We start from the raw sequence: 15546 nt of genomic DNA, 5'->3' as shown, positions 1-15546 counted from the left end.
ATTATGAGCTCGAAAATCATAAAAATGACGGTTAAATATTGTAACACTCGATAAGTTACCAGCGCAACCGACATCAACCAAATTGATGATGAAATACCTGCGCGGGGAGCTGTGCACCGCACTGAACAGTTAACAAAATTCTAAATCAGCATTTAATGATTTAACAAATATTTTTAAATATTATCTTCCAAAGACGGGCATATATCCAATCTACATAACAAGGACTTTTGATTATTAATGGGATTCGAACTCAACCACTTGACATGTGTCACTTCATTTTAGTTACACCCGTAGTCAACATTGTAATGATAAATTGAAAAAATAATAAATTGCTTGGGCCCACAAAAAACCGGTTTTATTGTTGTAATGGCTTCACTTGACGTGGATGATGCGAATATATTATCAGCCATATTCAGAGATGCATTTCCAGGTATATTCTTTACTCATGATACCTTGTCTTTGACTTCTAAATTTTTTCTCTATTCTCAGTCTTTCAATCTTTTTAAGCCTTCTAACTGATACATTCCAATATGTTTTTATTTTTTAGATAACTGGAATGAAGACCCTCACTTTGCAGAATATCTGTCAGAATTGAGTTCCTTTGGAGTAGATAAACTAGGTACGAATAACCTAGCTTGAAATAGAAAGATGTTGTATTGTTGTCAAAAGTAGTAAGAAATTCTTCGAATAGTTTTTTCTCAATTCACTTTCAGCTCGTGAACCGGATCGTCTCGCCGAGGAACGAGCTCAAGTTTTGGAACAAACTCAAGATTTAGCCTTCCAAAACTATAAAACATTCATTCAAACGGCAGAATGTTCAAAAGAAATCTTTCAGGACGTAAGTATAATGGGCTAGTTGTTGTCTTGCTTTAGATACTGACTGAAGATATTTTGCCTCTTGCGCCTAACTGATCATTGCAGCTATCGTCAATAACAAGTTCTATACTTAATCTCTATCATATTGCTCATCAAATACTTCCCAATTAATTTCAATATTTGTGTGACCTTTACTTGAGACCTACATGTTTATATTTTTGGACGATACGTTACTGATGATGTTTACTATAGTCCGGTATATTTGTGAATTCTAGTTTCAAATAATCGAAGAACACGTGTGCGATTTGTTGGAAAAGCTGCCTAAATTCTCTTCAGAATGCAGCGATTTCTTGCAAATCGCTGAAGACATCAACATCAGTCGCCGCATGAACTCGCAGACATTGCAACGACACACACAACTATTAGAAATTCTTGAAATGCCACAATTGATGGACACATGCGTTCGTAACGGTTATTACGAAGAAGCGTTGGAACTTGCAGCTCATGTGAAGAGATTGGAAAAGAAGCATTCGTCCATTCCTGTTATTCAGGTAGGCAGTGATAGGATATCAATATTGACAAAAACGCGTCTAACTGCCCAGGAATATACTTTGTCTTCATGATATTAAGTCGATGCTTGTCATAAAAAAAACTGGGATAAGAAAACTATATAAATTTCGATTAGCCTATCAGTATCCAGTCCAGGTTCCACTATCAGTATCCGGTCTAAGCAGGTTCCACATACTGGATTCAATTGTGCAACACATTTTTTTCGATCTCTACTGTAGAATATCGTAGAAGAAGTGAAGTCATCAACTCAGCTGATGCTGACTCAACTAATACAGCAGCTACGCACTAACATCCAGCTACCGGCGTGCTTACGCGTGATTGGTTATCTACGTCGGCTAGATGTGTTCAACGAAGCAGAATTGAGAATCAAATTTCTACAGGTTTGTTCCATTTGATATTTCATCTCAAACATTATGCGTTATGGTTTTGGGTGTAGGCCTATATGTAGTATAAGAATATGAACCTGCTTCACTTGTGTTTATTTAGGCGAGAGACTCATGGTTTCAGAATGTATTGAAAGGAATATCAGCGGAAGATGGTAAGAAGTCGATTAGATTTATTCACAACATACGAAATTGTGATTGATGTTAATGTTTGAAAATCTTTAAATTCATAGCGTACCATCATATAACTAAGAGTGTCGAAGCGAGTCGTGTTCATCTGTTCGATATCATAACTCAATATAGAGCGATTTTCTCCGATGATGATACGTTTTTCTCCGCTAGAGATGACAGCATCAATGAAGCCGCGATATTTCACGGCTGGATTTTGGAAAAGGTAAATTGAAATGTGTGTCTTTGAAATTTATAAATTGTGTCTCAATTGACAGGCTGTTTATTTTTCATTGAATGCAACTGAAAGTTCTCATTACATATGTAGGTGTCCCAGTTTCTGGCTACGTTAGAATCTGATCTTGATCGAGGCATTGGAAATCGTCTTGATTCGATACTCGGGCAGTGTATGTACTTCGGATTGAGTTTCAGCCGTGTCGGTGCAGATTTCCGCGGACTTTTGCCTCCAATTTTCCAACGCGCGGCTCTAAAAGAATTTGACGCTGCTCTAAAAAATGCTAATTCAAAGTAAGTCAGTTATCAGATTTGATGGATGTAGTACGTGTTGTTATACCCGTCATTATGTCTTAACGATTTGATATTGTATTTATAGATTTGATGAAGCCATGCAGTCTTATAGTCTGCTAAGCTCTCCTGGTTTAACTACAACAACTCATTCTAATTTAACTCATGTGAGTAAAGAATTTAAGATCCGATCAAGATTTTGTGTAATCACCACTTCCACTCCTTTTGAATCAAATAGAATAAATTAGGCTGGTTCGAAGATTGTTTGAATGAACCAGAACCCAAATTCCTAATTATGTACTTTAATTTAACCCTTTCAGTGCGTCTACACCGCAGTGCAGTGTATAAATCAGTGATAGATTTTGCTAGTACACCGCACTGCGGTGTATTGATTCATTTAGTGATTAGTAATTATCTCTCTTGAAAAAAGGCAGCACCTGTCAAACAAAGTGAAATATGAGTAACTAACGATACACCGCGCCGCAGTGTAGATGCACCATAGTGGTAATCCCTTTATTCAACACACTAGGGTGGAATTTAAAAAAATTTTCAAATTATGTCCAGCACTATAGGGTATTAATAAGTTAGCACTGAAAGGGTTAAACAAAAAATGTAATTTCGACCACCGATCACAGAACTATATCAAACCCTCTGTCTCACTTTTGGCAGGTGTGGGTTTGTAAGGGACACTAGATTAGAACCAATCAAATGAAATCTACCAATCAAATAAATAACAGGGTAAACATATTAATTGTTTAGTTTGAAGATTGTTTGAATGAACCAGAACCAAAATTACTTAATAAGAATAGATCAAACTAAATCTACCAATCAAATAAATAACAGGGTCAATCCCTATTTTAAGATTGAAAAAAGTGTATTAGAGATATATCCATCCTACATATCTCAAACAAAAGGAATGTTGAAGAAATTGATTCTATACATATTAATTGTACCCTATAATATAATCATGATCATGATTTGTGTTTATTTCAGTCGATGCAGCTTTCTCCGCCTCTAGTGCTTCTTGATTATCAACCATTAGCCGCGTACTGTAACAACATTCTCACTTCTTTCAACGATCTACGTCTGTGTGTTCCTATATCAGTTGCTGGCAATGTAGCCGAAAAACTTCAAGCATCACTCGCTCACGTCATTAGAGTTATACTCGGATTTCACAGGTTTGTTTATTCATGTATTAGACCTAATGAATTTATCCCAACTCTGCCAATTAAGTCGCCATTAAAATTTGATGAAATGTTTGAAAAAGTTGCCAACTCGAATTTAACTATTCCCAGCATTTCAAGGTAAATCGACCAATTCAGATTTTTTGTCAAATCTTCCAGGGCTGAAGAATCGGTGTTTGATCAAAGAGAACGCAGCGCATTTGGACAATTTTGTCATGTTCTTGCACGCGAACTCATTCCGTACTTGAACAAATGTCTACAGACCCTGTTTCCTCCGGCACAAATTGCTCAGATATTCGGATTACCATTGATTGAACTAGTTAGACTGGTAAGGTTTGCATATCTAAAAAGAATTTTCTTCCTGGAACTTCAGTATTTGAGGAATTTCATGTTCTTTGTTCTTTTTTTATTTCAGGGTAATATTGGTATAGTAGACGTGGCTTCCATTCTAGCTCCGATTGAACATCTCATACCAGAGAGAGATGAAGCGCCCCCTGTAGCAGACGATCCGGAGACTGATGATACAACCCAGCCACCTTCAGGATCGGAGACCGTTTTATCGAATACTGAAATCAGCGCCGACTCAACTGCTGATGCTGGGAGTGAAGAAGAGCCGTTAACTATGTTAATCGATAAAAAAGAATCACATGGTGAATCTCCTGCTGTTGAATTGTCAGGAACTCGAATTGACGACCGAATTGAACCTGCATCATCAATGAATACTGAAATATCTCAATCAGAGACGCAAAATATTCATCAAGTGGAGTCTCTTGCATCACAACCACCAACTGTGATAAGTGATACACAAGAAAATGTCGATAATATTTCACAAAATGTGGACTCTATACATGTGCATTCTAGTCAAAATTTAGAAGTAAAAGCCTCAGAATTACCAACTACAGAAGAGACTGATACCAATCTATTAGCTTCAGATAACGATGATCTTGATATTGATATAGCTCCATTAAAACTGCCAGATTAATTACAATGTTTATTGTTTTGTCATTATGATGTTATTATTGTGGGAATTGGCAATAGGAAACATGAATAAACTGGATAATGGATAACTTATATTTTCCATTTTATCTACCTTGATGTTTGTTATCCGTATTGGTTATACTAGGAGCATAGAATGACAGAGATCACTGTGGATGAGGATACAACAATTTCCAGGACTGAGTAGAGAAAACGAATAGATCATGAGGATTGCATCATTCAAACTAAGGAGCCAGAAAAGATCAATTGTTACAACAAAAGTTTTATTTAGACTATGAATTCTACAATACAACGTATATCACAAATAATGTGGTTATATGTACACTTTTTTTGTGGACGGTATCTATTTACATTCTATTTATTTGGTATAGCAGTTTGTTTCATTGACAATTGATTAACATACACATTAAAAATAATCTTTCAACAAATATACGGTTCACGAAAAAATGGAGATATAAAATTTTTCGGCCACGTTCATTTAAATATAGTATCTGTTTTATACCTATTCAGCAAGTTAATTATGCAGTTTGGAACAAATTTTGTTTGTAACACAATATAATCTTATAGGCAGCCTTGTAAATGATGATCAGATGGATTGTTGTAAAATGCTACTCAACTCTACAAAATGCATCTATCACCATACTTATCATATGTACATTTATAACGCAAATTTAACTTATCAACAAAAGTTTTCAAGTATTTTCTCTATAGTGGTTTGGTTATGATTTTGATAAAGGATTATGATGCTGCTGCTATTTAGGGAGCTTAATAAATAACACAATGAAGTAAAGAAAATAATGTAATGAATTCTCTAGTCAGCAGTTGGTTACTTGCATCCGCGCTTTTCCTCAAAGTTTCAATCATACAACACCCTCTTCAAATAAGCACAGGTATAATTTCTAAAAATTATACGACATATTATATGCAAAATATGCAAAAAAATATATTCAAAACATCTTCGGTTGGATGTAAACAACATAGCTATTGATTCCTTAGAAGGGTTTTCTTTTTGGGAAATAATAGCAGAATCAATTCCTTCCATGACATGAAGCACTTTCGTTGGAAATATCTCAGATTAAATCTTGTCCTGTCTAACGATGTATATGGAATTCTTGCTTCCACACGCCACCTTGGGGTTGTTGTTAGCTCTTGTATTATCCATACAGTACACTCCCTGCGGCAAATCAACCAACTGACCAATAGTCTGAAGATAATCAATAGATTGAATGAAAATACTGGTAGAATACTGTACATGTATTTGATGCTATGTACATGTATATGTGGAAACATACAGACTCCTATAAACTGCTAAAATAAACACATAGCAGGCCCTTAGTAGATTCAACTAGTTCATGCATAGCTATAACTTACATTTAAAGTTCCTCTGTCAATAATACGAACTATGTTGTTGTCAGAACCCGCACAAGCAATCATATCTCTGCCAAGCCATTGTGCACAGTAGAGCTGAAAAAAAATGATAACTATGAGGTCCCATATTATTTCAAAATTACCATCATTTTGGGTCAAACACAATGGAAAAACATCAATTGGGGATATACAGAAGTAAACAATGAAGAAAATACACCTTTTGTATATGAGTACATATTATAAACAGCACCAGAAGACATAAGATGAAGACATTTATAAAACCATGCAACATAGTATTGTGTACATTTTTGGAACAATTGATCTCACCATATCTTCTTTTTTGGGACCACCATATGGACAAGGCTAATATATCAGAAAAATGTCAATATTCATTAGTTCTACGCTACATAGTGCGACATGAAACACTGTTGCAACGGATACATGTTCAGTACAATATGTAAGAACTATCTGTGGAAAGCTAGACGACTGTATGATAAGAGCACAAATCAAATTACCTGACATCTTTGTAAGGTATCTTGTGGTACATCTTTCACTTTGTCTCCGGAAGCAAAATCCCAGATCTGAAATAGAAAACAGTGAATCAATTTAGATCTTGCAATGCATGTCGCGCATTCAACACGAACCTATCTTAACACAAGTGATTAACAAATCTGTGCATGGGTCATACCTGTAATGTGTTATCCTTTCTCCAGGATCCAGTTAGTATGTGACCGTGAAAAGGATCGATGTCCATAGCATCTCCACAGATATGTGGTCCATTCACTCCTGAGATTTTCCTGGGGAAAAATCACAAAAAAGTTTTGTTAATCATTTTGTCAATCAAATATTCAACAAGCTAGGTTCAATAATTTTACCTGATAGAATGTTGTTCTCTCTCATCCCAAAACTATAAATAAATATATCAACTGCTATTTAACAAAGTCTCAGACATCAGAACAAAATGTACCAGCCTATAATCGATTCAATAACTGTACCTGTATGGTATCATCCCATCCACCGGATATGAAAAGCCCTGAAATGTTTGGATGATACTGGACTGCAAATATCCTGGATCGATGACCGTTCATGATGTTTCGAGAATCGCTGAGATAGAACAAAAGAAACAAATCTGAATAACTATGAATCTGACAACCGATATATAATAGAATAATTCTACATATCCAAATTTCCATACCATTTTAAACACTAGTAAAGGCATAGAAATGCCAGGCCAACCGTGTATCGAAAATAATTTATCAATCTTCGTTCACATGCATGTCATTTTCATGAACAGCATAGTAACAATATGCATAATAAATCAATTTCCATAGAAAAGACCAAATCAGGTTGAAAGTTGATTTAGAAGTCAAAATTCATATAAACGTTCAGGTTATAATGCAAGGAACTGAAAAATTTGCGAGTCAAGACAAGCATAGAAAATATATCTGATCATTGGAAAGTAAATGGATTCTCGCATTAATCAAGTCACACTATTAGATATAATATTGTCTCATAAAATTCACTTCAAGCCTAACAATGTACGATACCGAGAATACAAGAGTAAAACCGATTGTATTTTTTGGTAGAGTTCATCCGTAAGAAAAAAAAACATGCAGTTATTGCCATGCATCCATCTGTAAGGTGACTCAATTAGACCAACGCTCCTCATTCCCAGCATCTGTCCAGTTTATAGAGCCATGATTAGAGCCAATCATGGACCTATTCAAAAACTTTTACCCACTTTCCATTTGTTGAGTCTAATGTTCAATCACCTTAGGGGAATGAAAATAGCTTATAAAATCCAAATTTTCAAACAGTGCATAAGTTGTGACAAAAAATTGTGCAGAATGATTATCAATCACAAGTAATGATTTGAACTGCATATCATTGCTTTTTCAACAAACGTTAATGAAAAATTATTCATTTAATCGATGAATTGTTTCATAATTTATCGATTAACTCACCAGCCTCCAGCACTGAAATATCAGGTAAAAATCATCCAACAAATTAGGTAAATCTCACATTTTAAGAAAGATATCACATTTTATGAAATGCTTTTCTGACAATTTTTCATTGAGAAGGAATTTCTATGAAATGTTTTTTGGAAAATTTATTTCTTTTATCTTCGCTATCATAAACAATGATCTCAATAAATGTCCTTTTGCGCAATGAATATCATCTGAATTTAATCGAAATCATTCCGTATGCACTGGCGCCATAGACCCGCGAGTATAAACAGTTCTTTTGAAAAAAAAAAACGGATTTTACCTTTTGAATCGGACCTTTGAAATCAGTGTTTCAATCAGGTTATGCGGTACTTAATCACATTTGATAACAGTACTAGTAACAGGTACTGAATCAAACTGAATAGAAAGATAGATTTCTTTAATTCAATGCCAACCTGTTGGTATCAGATAGTTCTACCATATAAAAAACCTGTTTGTTAGATATGTCTGGCCATTCTTAACAAGGCCCTCGGGTCTTCTCACAAGCTCGATTTTTCTTTCCCCCCTGCATCGCATTTGAATAAGCAGGTCTACTATTCAATTTCCATTATGAAATAATATAATCACGGAAGGACGGCATGTATGACTAACGCAATTACTTTCAGGAAAATGATTCATATTTCATCGGAAAACAGCAAAATGTACTGGTATAGATATATTCCGATTCTAGACTAGGTATACGGGTAATTCACTATTTGTAAGCAGTCTCTATTATATCTTAAAACTCATTCCAACCAATTCTACTTTAATGTATGGTTTTTAAATGAAAGATCCTAAAATGTCTGCATTTAAATGATAGAAATAACATATCCACTAGTACATTGACAGGTGTAACTGTTGTTTGAAAGAGGCTCAGGACAAGACAAACAAGTGTTCCTATGTATTTCAAATAATGCCAGACTGATATAACCACTATTCTTAAATGGCTGGATAAATGTTTGCGATAGAATTGGTCCTTTGAAGAATTTGCATTGCGGTGAAAAGAATAAATGAGATTTTCTCACTGATCGTGTTTATTCAATGCTATGCACACACACACAGACACACGATAAAGATTACCAGGTCCGGGGGGGGGGGGGGGGGAGGGGTGTATCGAGTGAATCGAAATCTAATTCAATATCGAATGGAACCTGCTGATCAGCATTCTTGACATTTTCAATCGCAGAAAAAACACCCGTTTTCATTGAAGCATTCAATACATTGAATAAATACGAAATTCAATGATGTAAAAAATCGTAATGTAAACTCCACAGCTGATTGCACACGCAGAAAATTTGACAGATTTGATAAACGGTTTGAATGAATTGAAATGAAATCATTCAAAGTTTTTCCTGCAGAAGATTATAAAGAATTTCCATACGGTACCTCAAAGCCCTTCAAGGGCTTGAGTATTGTTTTTCACTTATTGATCGTCGCCATCATTTATCAAAATATGGCTGTTTTGTAATAAAGGCTATTTCAAAATCGACTTTTTGCTGGCCAGTAATGTCGTGGCTATCACAATAAATGAACATTTTATTACAGTATTCATCTGGCCTGTGAAGAAAAATCAACTTAATAATCTGAGACACGATAAAGAAAAATTACTCAATCAGTAATCAGTGTAGATCCTACGCACACAATGGTAAATATATCTCCACATAAACCCTTCTTACAGAACCGATACCTTGTTTGAAAACCGCCAGCAAAAAAGCTTACTTCTGTAGTAGTTTCATACCTTGGTTGGCAAATGCGAATACATTGTTTAGTTTTCGTATCATAAATAGGAATTTCCATGGAAGCACCAGCAGTAATGAAGCGATCGCCTTCAGGATTGAACGCCTGAGTAAGAGTTTGCCTTTTTTCGGTTAATGTGAACATACATTTTTGTGACGAATAATGCCAGAATTTCACCAGACCTGAGGCATCTAAAACATACACGAAATTTTATCAGTGTTATATTCATGCAACCCATTTTCAAAAAATAGTATTAGCCTAGCCTATTGGCACACAAATAAAAACTCACATGTAGCAACAAGAATATTTGTCGGCGATGGTTGTTCTTCAGATAATGGTTGAAATCTAATAGACGTTACAGGCAGGCGTGAATTCTTTACCTCATCATCAATTAAATGATAAATATCTTTACCACTATCTGAATCATATATCTGAAATTGAAATTTCGGATGATTAAATTGTAACTTTTGTAGGCCTATTACAAGTGGGCCAAACTAATGTTATTGCATAGCCAAACATGTTTTCATTAACATTTATTACAACATCTATTAAGCAATTTTAAGATTTCGGTCTGTTTTGTTAGGGTCATAAATTGATTTTAGGCTTAGTCTTCAGGGTGATACATGGATTGACAATGCTTTAAAAGAAGCAACATTGCTGGCAACACTTACTCAAGATCAAATTCAGTTTCAATATATTGCTAACATACGTCACCACTGTGCGAGCAATCTAGCAATTCTATATTCTTAAAAATCTAACTGCCAAATGGTCCTTATCTTAATAATGGTGGCAAGGAAAACGGAAGGCTTATCAATCACCTTCATTAATGAACGTCATAAAATATGCAATAGTCGCTCGATTGAAGGCTAAATAAACCAATTCACATTGTGCGGAAATTGAAAAACGATGCACTTGTTCATGAGACGACGGGGCTAAGTTCGTAACCGGATATTCAACGACGTTTAACGATAAATTAAAGACAGTGATAACTTTCATCAGAATCTCGATCGATGAACCGTAGACCGAGAAATCAAACGTCGATTTACCCTGTATTCGTGGCAACAGCACATATCTCTTACATTGATCAAAGGTGATGTCTCGTCAGCAGAATAGAATTTGATAGAAAAACCTAAAATCAACTCCCAAGGTTTTGATTTGAGTTTGCACTTGAAAACCGAATTGACTAGATTTACAAATTTGCACTACGGGGGCAAACTTCAAACATTCTTAAGAATGATTTACTTAGAAGCTTTGTCATGATACTAATTGTCAGTGAAATTATTAGTAGGTTGTTCGATCTACCTGAACAATACATCAAGTATGACAACAGCGTAATCAAATTACTCTATTTACTAAACTACGATTTTCACTAACACGATTGAAACCATATATTTATAGCCAGATATTCATAGACTTTCATGTATTAGGCTAATTGAGCAATGGTCTATTTTTACTTCACTATTCAGTCAGGGAAAATACTTTTTATATGTGCTAGTCCCATAAAATATGATGATAATGAAACCACAGGTGCTCAGAAATGAAAAGGAAATATGAAAGTGATTTTAGCCTACCTTTATAGAACCATCGAGGAATCCAACTGCTAATATCGAACCATCTTTATGGTAACGACAAGTCATTATTTCCATCGGACATTCGCTATGAAAAAGTAAAAAACCTCAAATTATGAAACATTTAAGTGACAAGCACATGACAAACAAAGTAAATAGGCCTACCGGATAATACAGAAAAACAAATAAGGATTGAAAAAAGTAAAATACTGATTCAATTTCATTAATGAAAAAGGAATAATAGGGTGCATAATTTTGAGAATTGCTCTCACTGTACAGGGCCTAATCATTTCTGAAAATCAATTGAAAACTTACATGATTTGTAGAACTTTAATTTGACCCTCAACAAATGGACCTTTTGAAACTTTGACCTCTTCTCCACCGCCGTCCAAATCAAAATCCGCTGCCCCAGCCCCTAAACTCCTAGTCGGAACATTTTTGGGGTTCAAATGGTAAGAAGTTGCTGTCGTCATTTTTACGAAAATATTTATCTCAACCACAGCTTGATTCAATCAGTTAATCCAGCCTGTAGTAGAGTCAACGGATAAATGGACACTGCTCTACACGTCAAATGAATACCTCGCGTCAGAGTTCTGCTTGACGGCATACACTTCACACAGAGCAATCAAAACGATCGAATTAGAAAACGAACAATGCAACAATGGCACTTGATGTGTCAATTCAACCTGTGAAAAAATACATTAAACAGTTATTTGACAATTATACCAACACAGACTACACAGTAAGGCAGTAGGCCTAAAGTCTAATTATTTTTGTCTAGGATCGATTTTTTGGGATATTCACTTGATTTTTTTAAAAGATTCCGCAATTTGACTAGTAAAACTCTGCAGCCTGAATAAACCATCGTTTTTATATCCATTTTGCAATGTATTGAACGATTGCCAAAATGTCTTCTTTTACTCATTTGAATCGGAGAAAAGAGACTCCATTTTATAGACTAAATCAATTCTAACAATATAATTCCATGCCTACCATTTAGAAATAATTTTCAAATCATGGAAACGTACATCGTCCAAAATTCCAAAAATGGCTGATGTTTTCTCTTTTCAACATGAGAAAATGAAGACTTTTTGGAAATCCTCCAATACAATGTAAAATGGATAAACACGATGGTTTATTCAGACAGCACAGTGTCACTGATCGTATCACAAGACCAATTTGAGGTGTGTATTAAAAAGATAAAGCGAAATATTTGTAAAAAATCAATCCAAGACAAAACAGAATAGACTCTAGCTATGATATTCAAATAGGCCTAACTGATGACAAATAACTGCTTGAATACACTGCATTTCAAATATCTCAATTTTCAACAATGATATTCAAATAAAATTGAATAGCCTTACAAAAACCAAACCCCTGATATTTTTATTGTGTCTTTGCAACCTTCCTCTTCACCAATAATATTCAATGCCTGTCAGCTTGATCATTTGGTTCAATTGCTTCGTTAATAAATGTAATTTAAACATTTCCTCTTTAATGAGGCTTTTATGTAAAGCGCTCCTGAGTGGTTTTTAAAAGCTGGATTTAGGGCTACATATATAAAACACTTCACCAAGAACCTTAGTGTCTGATGTACCACAGACACTAAGATGCGAACGACATTTTCTCAATACTCTCAAATCACTGTGACTTTAAACCATCAGAAATCCAGTTTCACTAAACCGATTGTAAAAAATAAACTATCGTTTCAAACCTCATACATTCAGTTTTCTTATTATTATATTCATTCGGAGGTTCCTTCATCATAATCTGTGCTTGATGCGATATAAATAAAGAAATAGCAAAAATGACACCATTTTTTCACTTTGAAACTAGGCATTGTAACACTGTAGTTCGTTAGCAACAAGACAACTTGAGCGATGCGTGTCTCATCGTTAAACAGTGCATCAATTTTATATCTTAAATCCAGTCATACTAAGATCAAATTTGTCGTCAAAATGATATAATGAACTACCGCAGGACATCATCAGGTTAGTGTAGATAGTTTATTTATCAAAATCGGTTGTTTACAAGCTGAGATATCGCAGTTTGAACACGGACAAAAAAAGCTGACCAAATTCTGGTCGGCAACTGTACAGCGAATTTGAATGCACGCATCTGGGTGGTTGGTTACACTAGGATCGTAGAGCGACGGAGATACACTGTGGAGACAGCCACTGCCAGGACTGGGTGAATAAAACACTTACTTCTTATCATTACTATAATGAATTCAAAATTACAATTACCAATTGATAGTTTGCTTTTAGACATGAATACACAGAAAATGATTATTAGTAGAGTGTAGGCTCCAATTATAATTGAAGCCTACTTCTACTAACTAAACCCACCATGTATACGAGTCTGATGAGGAGGGGCAGGGGATGAAACTTGTCTAATACACCAAGCATCCTAATTTAGCTAGGCCAGGGTAGCAATATGTAAAGAGTCGTGCAAGGCCCCTGTGCCTCAGCTCAATATCCCAATATTCTCCATATGATAATAATAATCTGATAATGTCATTCAATAAAGTCAATTTAGGCCTATATTTGTATTTGGTGGTCAATTTAATTTAATTTCGTCGATGCTTTTTGAAAAATCTTCTCAAATTAGTTCCTTAAAAACCGGTTTGAACTTACTGACAGTTAGTAGAGTTCCTAAATGAGGCAGATTCCAGTTTTTAGTGCTTTAATGAAGCCAGAATTTAAATTTAGATATTTGAACCGGTGATTTTTTTTTACTAGACTTCTCGTTGTCAGTGTAAACTATGCAGGTCCGCAGTGAATGATACTTACAGTACCGATAGATTACGAATACAATCCAAGACAATCAACAGGAATTACTCTATAATTAATGAATTCTGAAGCCAGCCACTGAAATACAAATCAGGGATCTATGAATAATGATAATAATACTATCAAATTCTACTATTTATAGAAACGCCAAGTCCATATACTATGGAATATACGGTAGTTAGGATTATCCAATATGTCAGCGCCCATGTAGATTTGGAATTTTTCAAATTCAAGCACCTAAATTGCTAATAAGAAATCACGAAAGCCTTGATAATGAGTTTATACGATTTAAAAGATGAAAAGCAGGCTAAGGAATATCTTAAAAACTTAGGAATTGAATATCGTTATCAGTGTTTCGAGGAAAAGAACCCCGAAGGTAAAACTTAGGCTACTAAATTTCTTACTTCCGGCTTCATTACGCAATACGCTGTCAAATGCAATTCAAATGTTATTTATTTTCTGTCTGCGTTTATAGCAATTGGTTGTATTTTTATGTTAAGGGTGCCATAGACTTGCCGACTTTGAAGAGGTGTTTCGTAAAAACTTTGAGAAAGCTGCCAAAGTCTTCCGTTCGAATTGTGACGATTTTCAATATGGCCACAGTTGTTTCAAATACGGGAACTTTCGATTGACTGGAAAAGGGGGTAAGTTGAAAAGTCTTCACTCAGAAAACTTAGAAATTATACGAAAATACATTTTAGTTTCTTGATATCTTCAGGTGAAGAAAAGAGTTCAGCAGCTGCATTTGATTACTACAATAAAGGGTGCAGTGCTGGTTATATGCCCGCTTGTAACAACCTGGCTTTTCTTTATGGAGGAGGGCAAATTAGCCATAAGAAAGACTATAAACAGGCTGCAGAATACTTCGATAAAGCATGTAAAGGTGGAAATTATATAAGTTGTTTTCATCTAAGTGGGCTTTATATCAGTGGCAAAGAAAATGTAATCAAAAAGGACATGAAAAAGGCTTTCGATTATTCGAAACTTGGCTGCGATGGAGGAATCTTCCCTGCCTGTGTTAATTTAAGTCAAATGTATGCAAAGGGAGAAGGGGTCGAGAAGGATGAAAAACGAGCAGAATTTTATAAGAATAAAGCCAAAGACTTGCATAAGCAACACACTGAAAAACAACAAAATGTTACATTCGGTCAATGACCTAGGTTATTCGTAGAATTATTTTATCTGTAAACATTTCAATTTAGGTGTAGTTTTGGGAGAATATTGTGTCATTGACTTAACAGGGGAAAACTCCATGTAATGTGTGTGAGAAGTAATTAACTATGAAAAACAATGTGTAGTAGGAACTTTGTCATTTCCTTTTTTGATGCAGAGACATAATAAATGAAATGAAAAACATCAAATACATTTTCACGCATGTTGTTGCTTCTATGGGGTTTAAGCGGAGCTTTTGATGGCCCAAGGATGTATCATAAGAGATGATGAACAAGGGTTTG

General features: G+C 35.0%; 3 protein-coding genes across 5 annotated transcripts; 2 read left to right on the top strand and 1 right to left on the bottom strand.

Moving 5' to 3' along the window:
* Positions 1-301: 301 nt before the first annotated feature.
* On the top strand, positions 302-4717 carry LOC141898764 (conserved oligomeric Golgi complex subunit 8-like). 2 transcript variants are annotated; one of them, XM_074784847.1, is made up of 13 exons: positions 302-430; positions 548-619; positions 714-838; positions 1092-1367; positions 1605-1766; positions 1873-1924; positions 2003-2163; positions 2266-2465; positions 2551-2629; positions 2893-2901; positions 3456-3640; positions 3806-3974; positions 4062-4717. In XM_074784847.1, the coding sequence occupies exons 1-13, from the start codon at positions 367-369 to the stop codon at positions 4626-4628; spliced, it is 2121 nt and encodes a 706-aa protein (XP_074640948.1). In that variant the 5' UTR covers positions 302-366; the 3' UTR covers positions 4629-4717. The 2 variants fall into 2 exon arrangements, with proteins under 2 accessions (XP_074640948.1, XP_074640947.1); XM_074784846.1 differs by lacking the exon at positions 2893-2901.
* Positions 4718-4921: 204 nt separating this feature from the next.
* On the bottom strand, positions 4922-14208 carry LOC141900391 (periodic tryptophan protein 2 homolog). 2 transcript variants are annotated; one of them, XM_074787271.1, is made up of 11 exons: positions 14093-14208; positions 11616-11986; positions 11304-11388; positions 10022-10163; positions 9734-9923; positions 7006-7114; positions 6886-6917; positions 6699-6807; positions 6526-6591; positions 6014-6106; positions 4922-5846 (listed from the first exon to the last, which is right to left on the bottom strand). In XM_074787271.1, exons 2-11 carry the CDS (start codon positions 11771-11773, stop codon positions 5718-5720), a joined length of 1113 nt encoding a protein of 370 aa, XP_074643372.1. In that variant the 5' UTR covers positions 11774-11986; positions 14093-14208; the 3' UTR covers positions 4922-5717. The 2 variants fall into 2 exon arrangements, with proteins under 2 accessions (XP_074643372.1, XP_074643371.1); XM_074787270.1 differs by lacking the exon at positions 14093-14208 and adding an exon at positions 13937-14038.
* A 57-nt stretch (positions 14209-14265) lies between these two features.
* LOC141900392 (cytochrome c oxidase assembly factor 7-like) lies at positions 14266-15445 on the top strand. The gene is made up of 3 exons (XM_074787272.1): positions 14266-14468; positions 14593-14736; positions 14811-15445. The coding sequence occupies exons 1-3, from the start codon at positions 14366-14368 to the stop codon at positions 15245-15247; spliced, it is 684 nt and encodes a 227-aa protein (XP_074643373.1). The 5' UTR covers positions 14266-14365; the 3' UTR covers positions 15248-15445.
* The last annotated feature ends 101 nt before the right edge of the window (positions 15446-15546 follow it).

Source organism: Tubulanus polymorphus, chromosome 2, assembly GCF_964204645.1.
Source record: "Tubulanus polymorphus chromosome 2, tnTubPoly1.2, whole genome shotgun sequence".
In the NCBI taxonomy this organism is placed as follows: domain Eukaryota; kingdom Metazoa; phylum Nemertea; class Palaeonemertea; order Tubulaniformes; family Tubulanidae; genus Tubulanus; species Tubulanus polymorphus.
The sequence above is the reverse complement of the archived record's forward strand: the minus strand, read 5'-3'. Positions and strand labels throughout refer to the sequence as shown.

What these genes read in the sequence shown, in the direction of transcription:
- LOC141898764 (XM_074784847.1), top strand. Translation starts at nt 367, where the DNA reads ATGGCTTCACTTGACGTGGATGATGCGAATATATTATCAGCCATATTC. An exon ending in CGTCCATTCCTGTTATTCAG is followed by an intron (nt 1,368 to 1,604) that starts GTAGGCAGTGAT and finishes TCTCTACTGTAG; the next exon opens with AATATCGTAGAAGAAGTGAA. An exon ending in ACGGCTGGATTTTGGAAAAG is followed by an intron (nt 2,164 to 2,265) that starts GTAAATTGAAAT and finishes TTACATATGTAG; the next exon opens with GTGTCCCAGTTTCTGGCTAC.
- LOC141900391 (XM_074787271.1), bottom strand. Translation starts at nt 11,773, where the DNA reads ATGACGACAGCAACTTCTTACCATTTGAACCCCAAAAATGTTCCGACT. An exon ending in ATTAAAGTTCTACAAATCAT is followed by an intron (nt 11,389 to 11,615) that starts GTAAGTTTTCAA and finishes ACTTTTTCATAG; the next exon opens with CGAATGTCCGATGGAAATAA. An exon ending in ATACCTTACAAAGATGTCAG is followed by an intron (nt 6,107 to 6,525) that starts GTAATTTGATTT and finishes ATTTTTTTTCAG; the next exon opens with CTCTACTGTGCACAATGGCT.
- LOC141900392 (XM_074787272.1), top strand. Translation starts at nt 14,366, where the DNA reads ATGAGTTTATACGATTTAAAAGATGAAAAGCAGGCTAAGGAATATCTT. An exon ending in CGAGGAAAAGAACCCCGAAG is followed by an intron (nt 14,469 to 14,592) that starts GTAAAACTTAGG and finishes TTTTATGTTAAG; the next exon opens with GGTGCCATAGACTTGCCGAC. An exon ending in TCGATTGACTGGAAAAGGGG is followed by an intron (nt 14,737 to 14,810) that starts GTAAGTTGAAAA and finishes TGATATCTTCAG; the next exon opens with GTGAAGAAAAGAGTTCAGCA.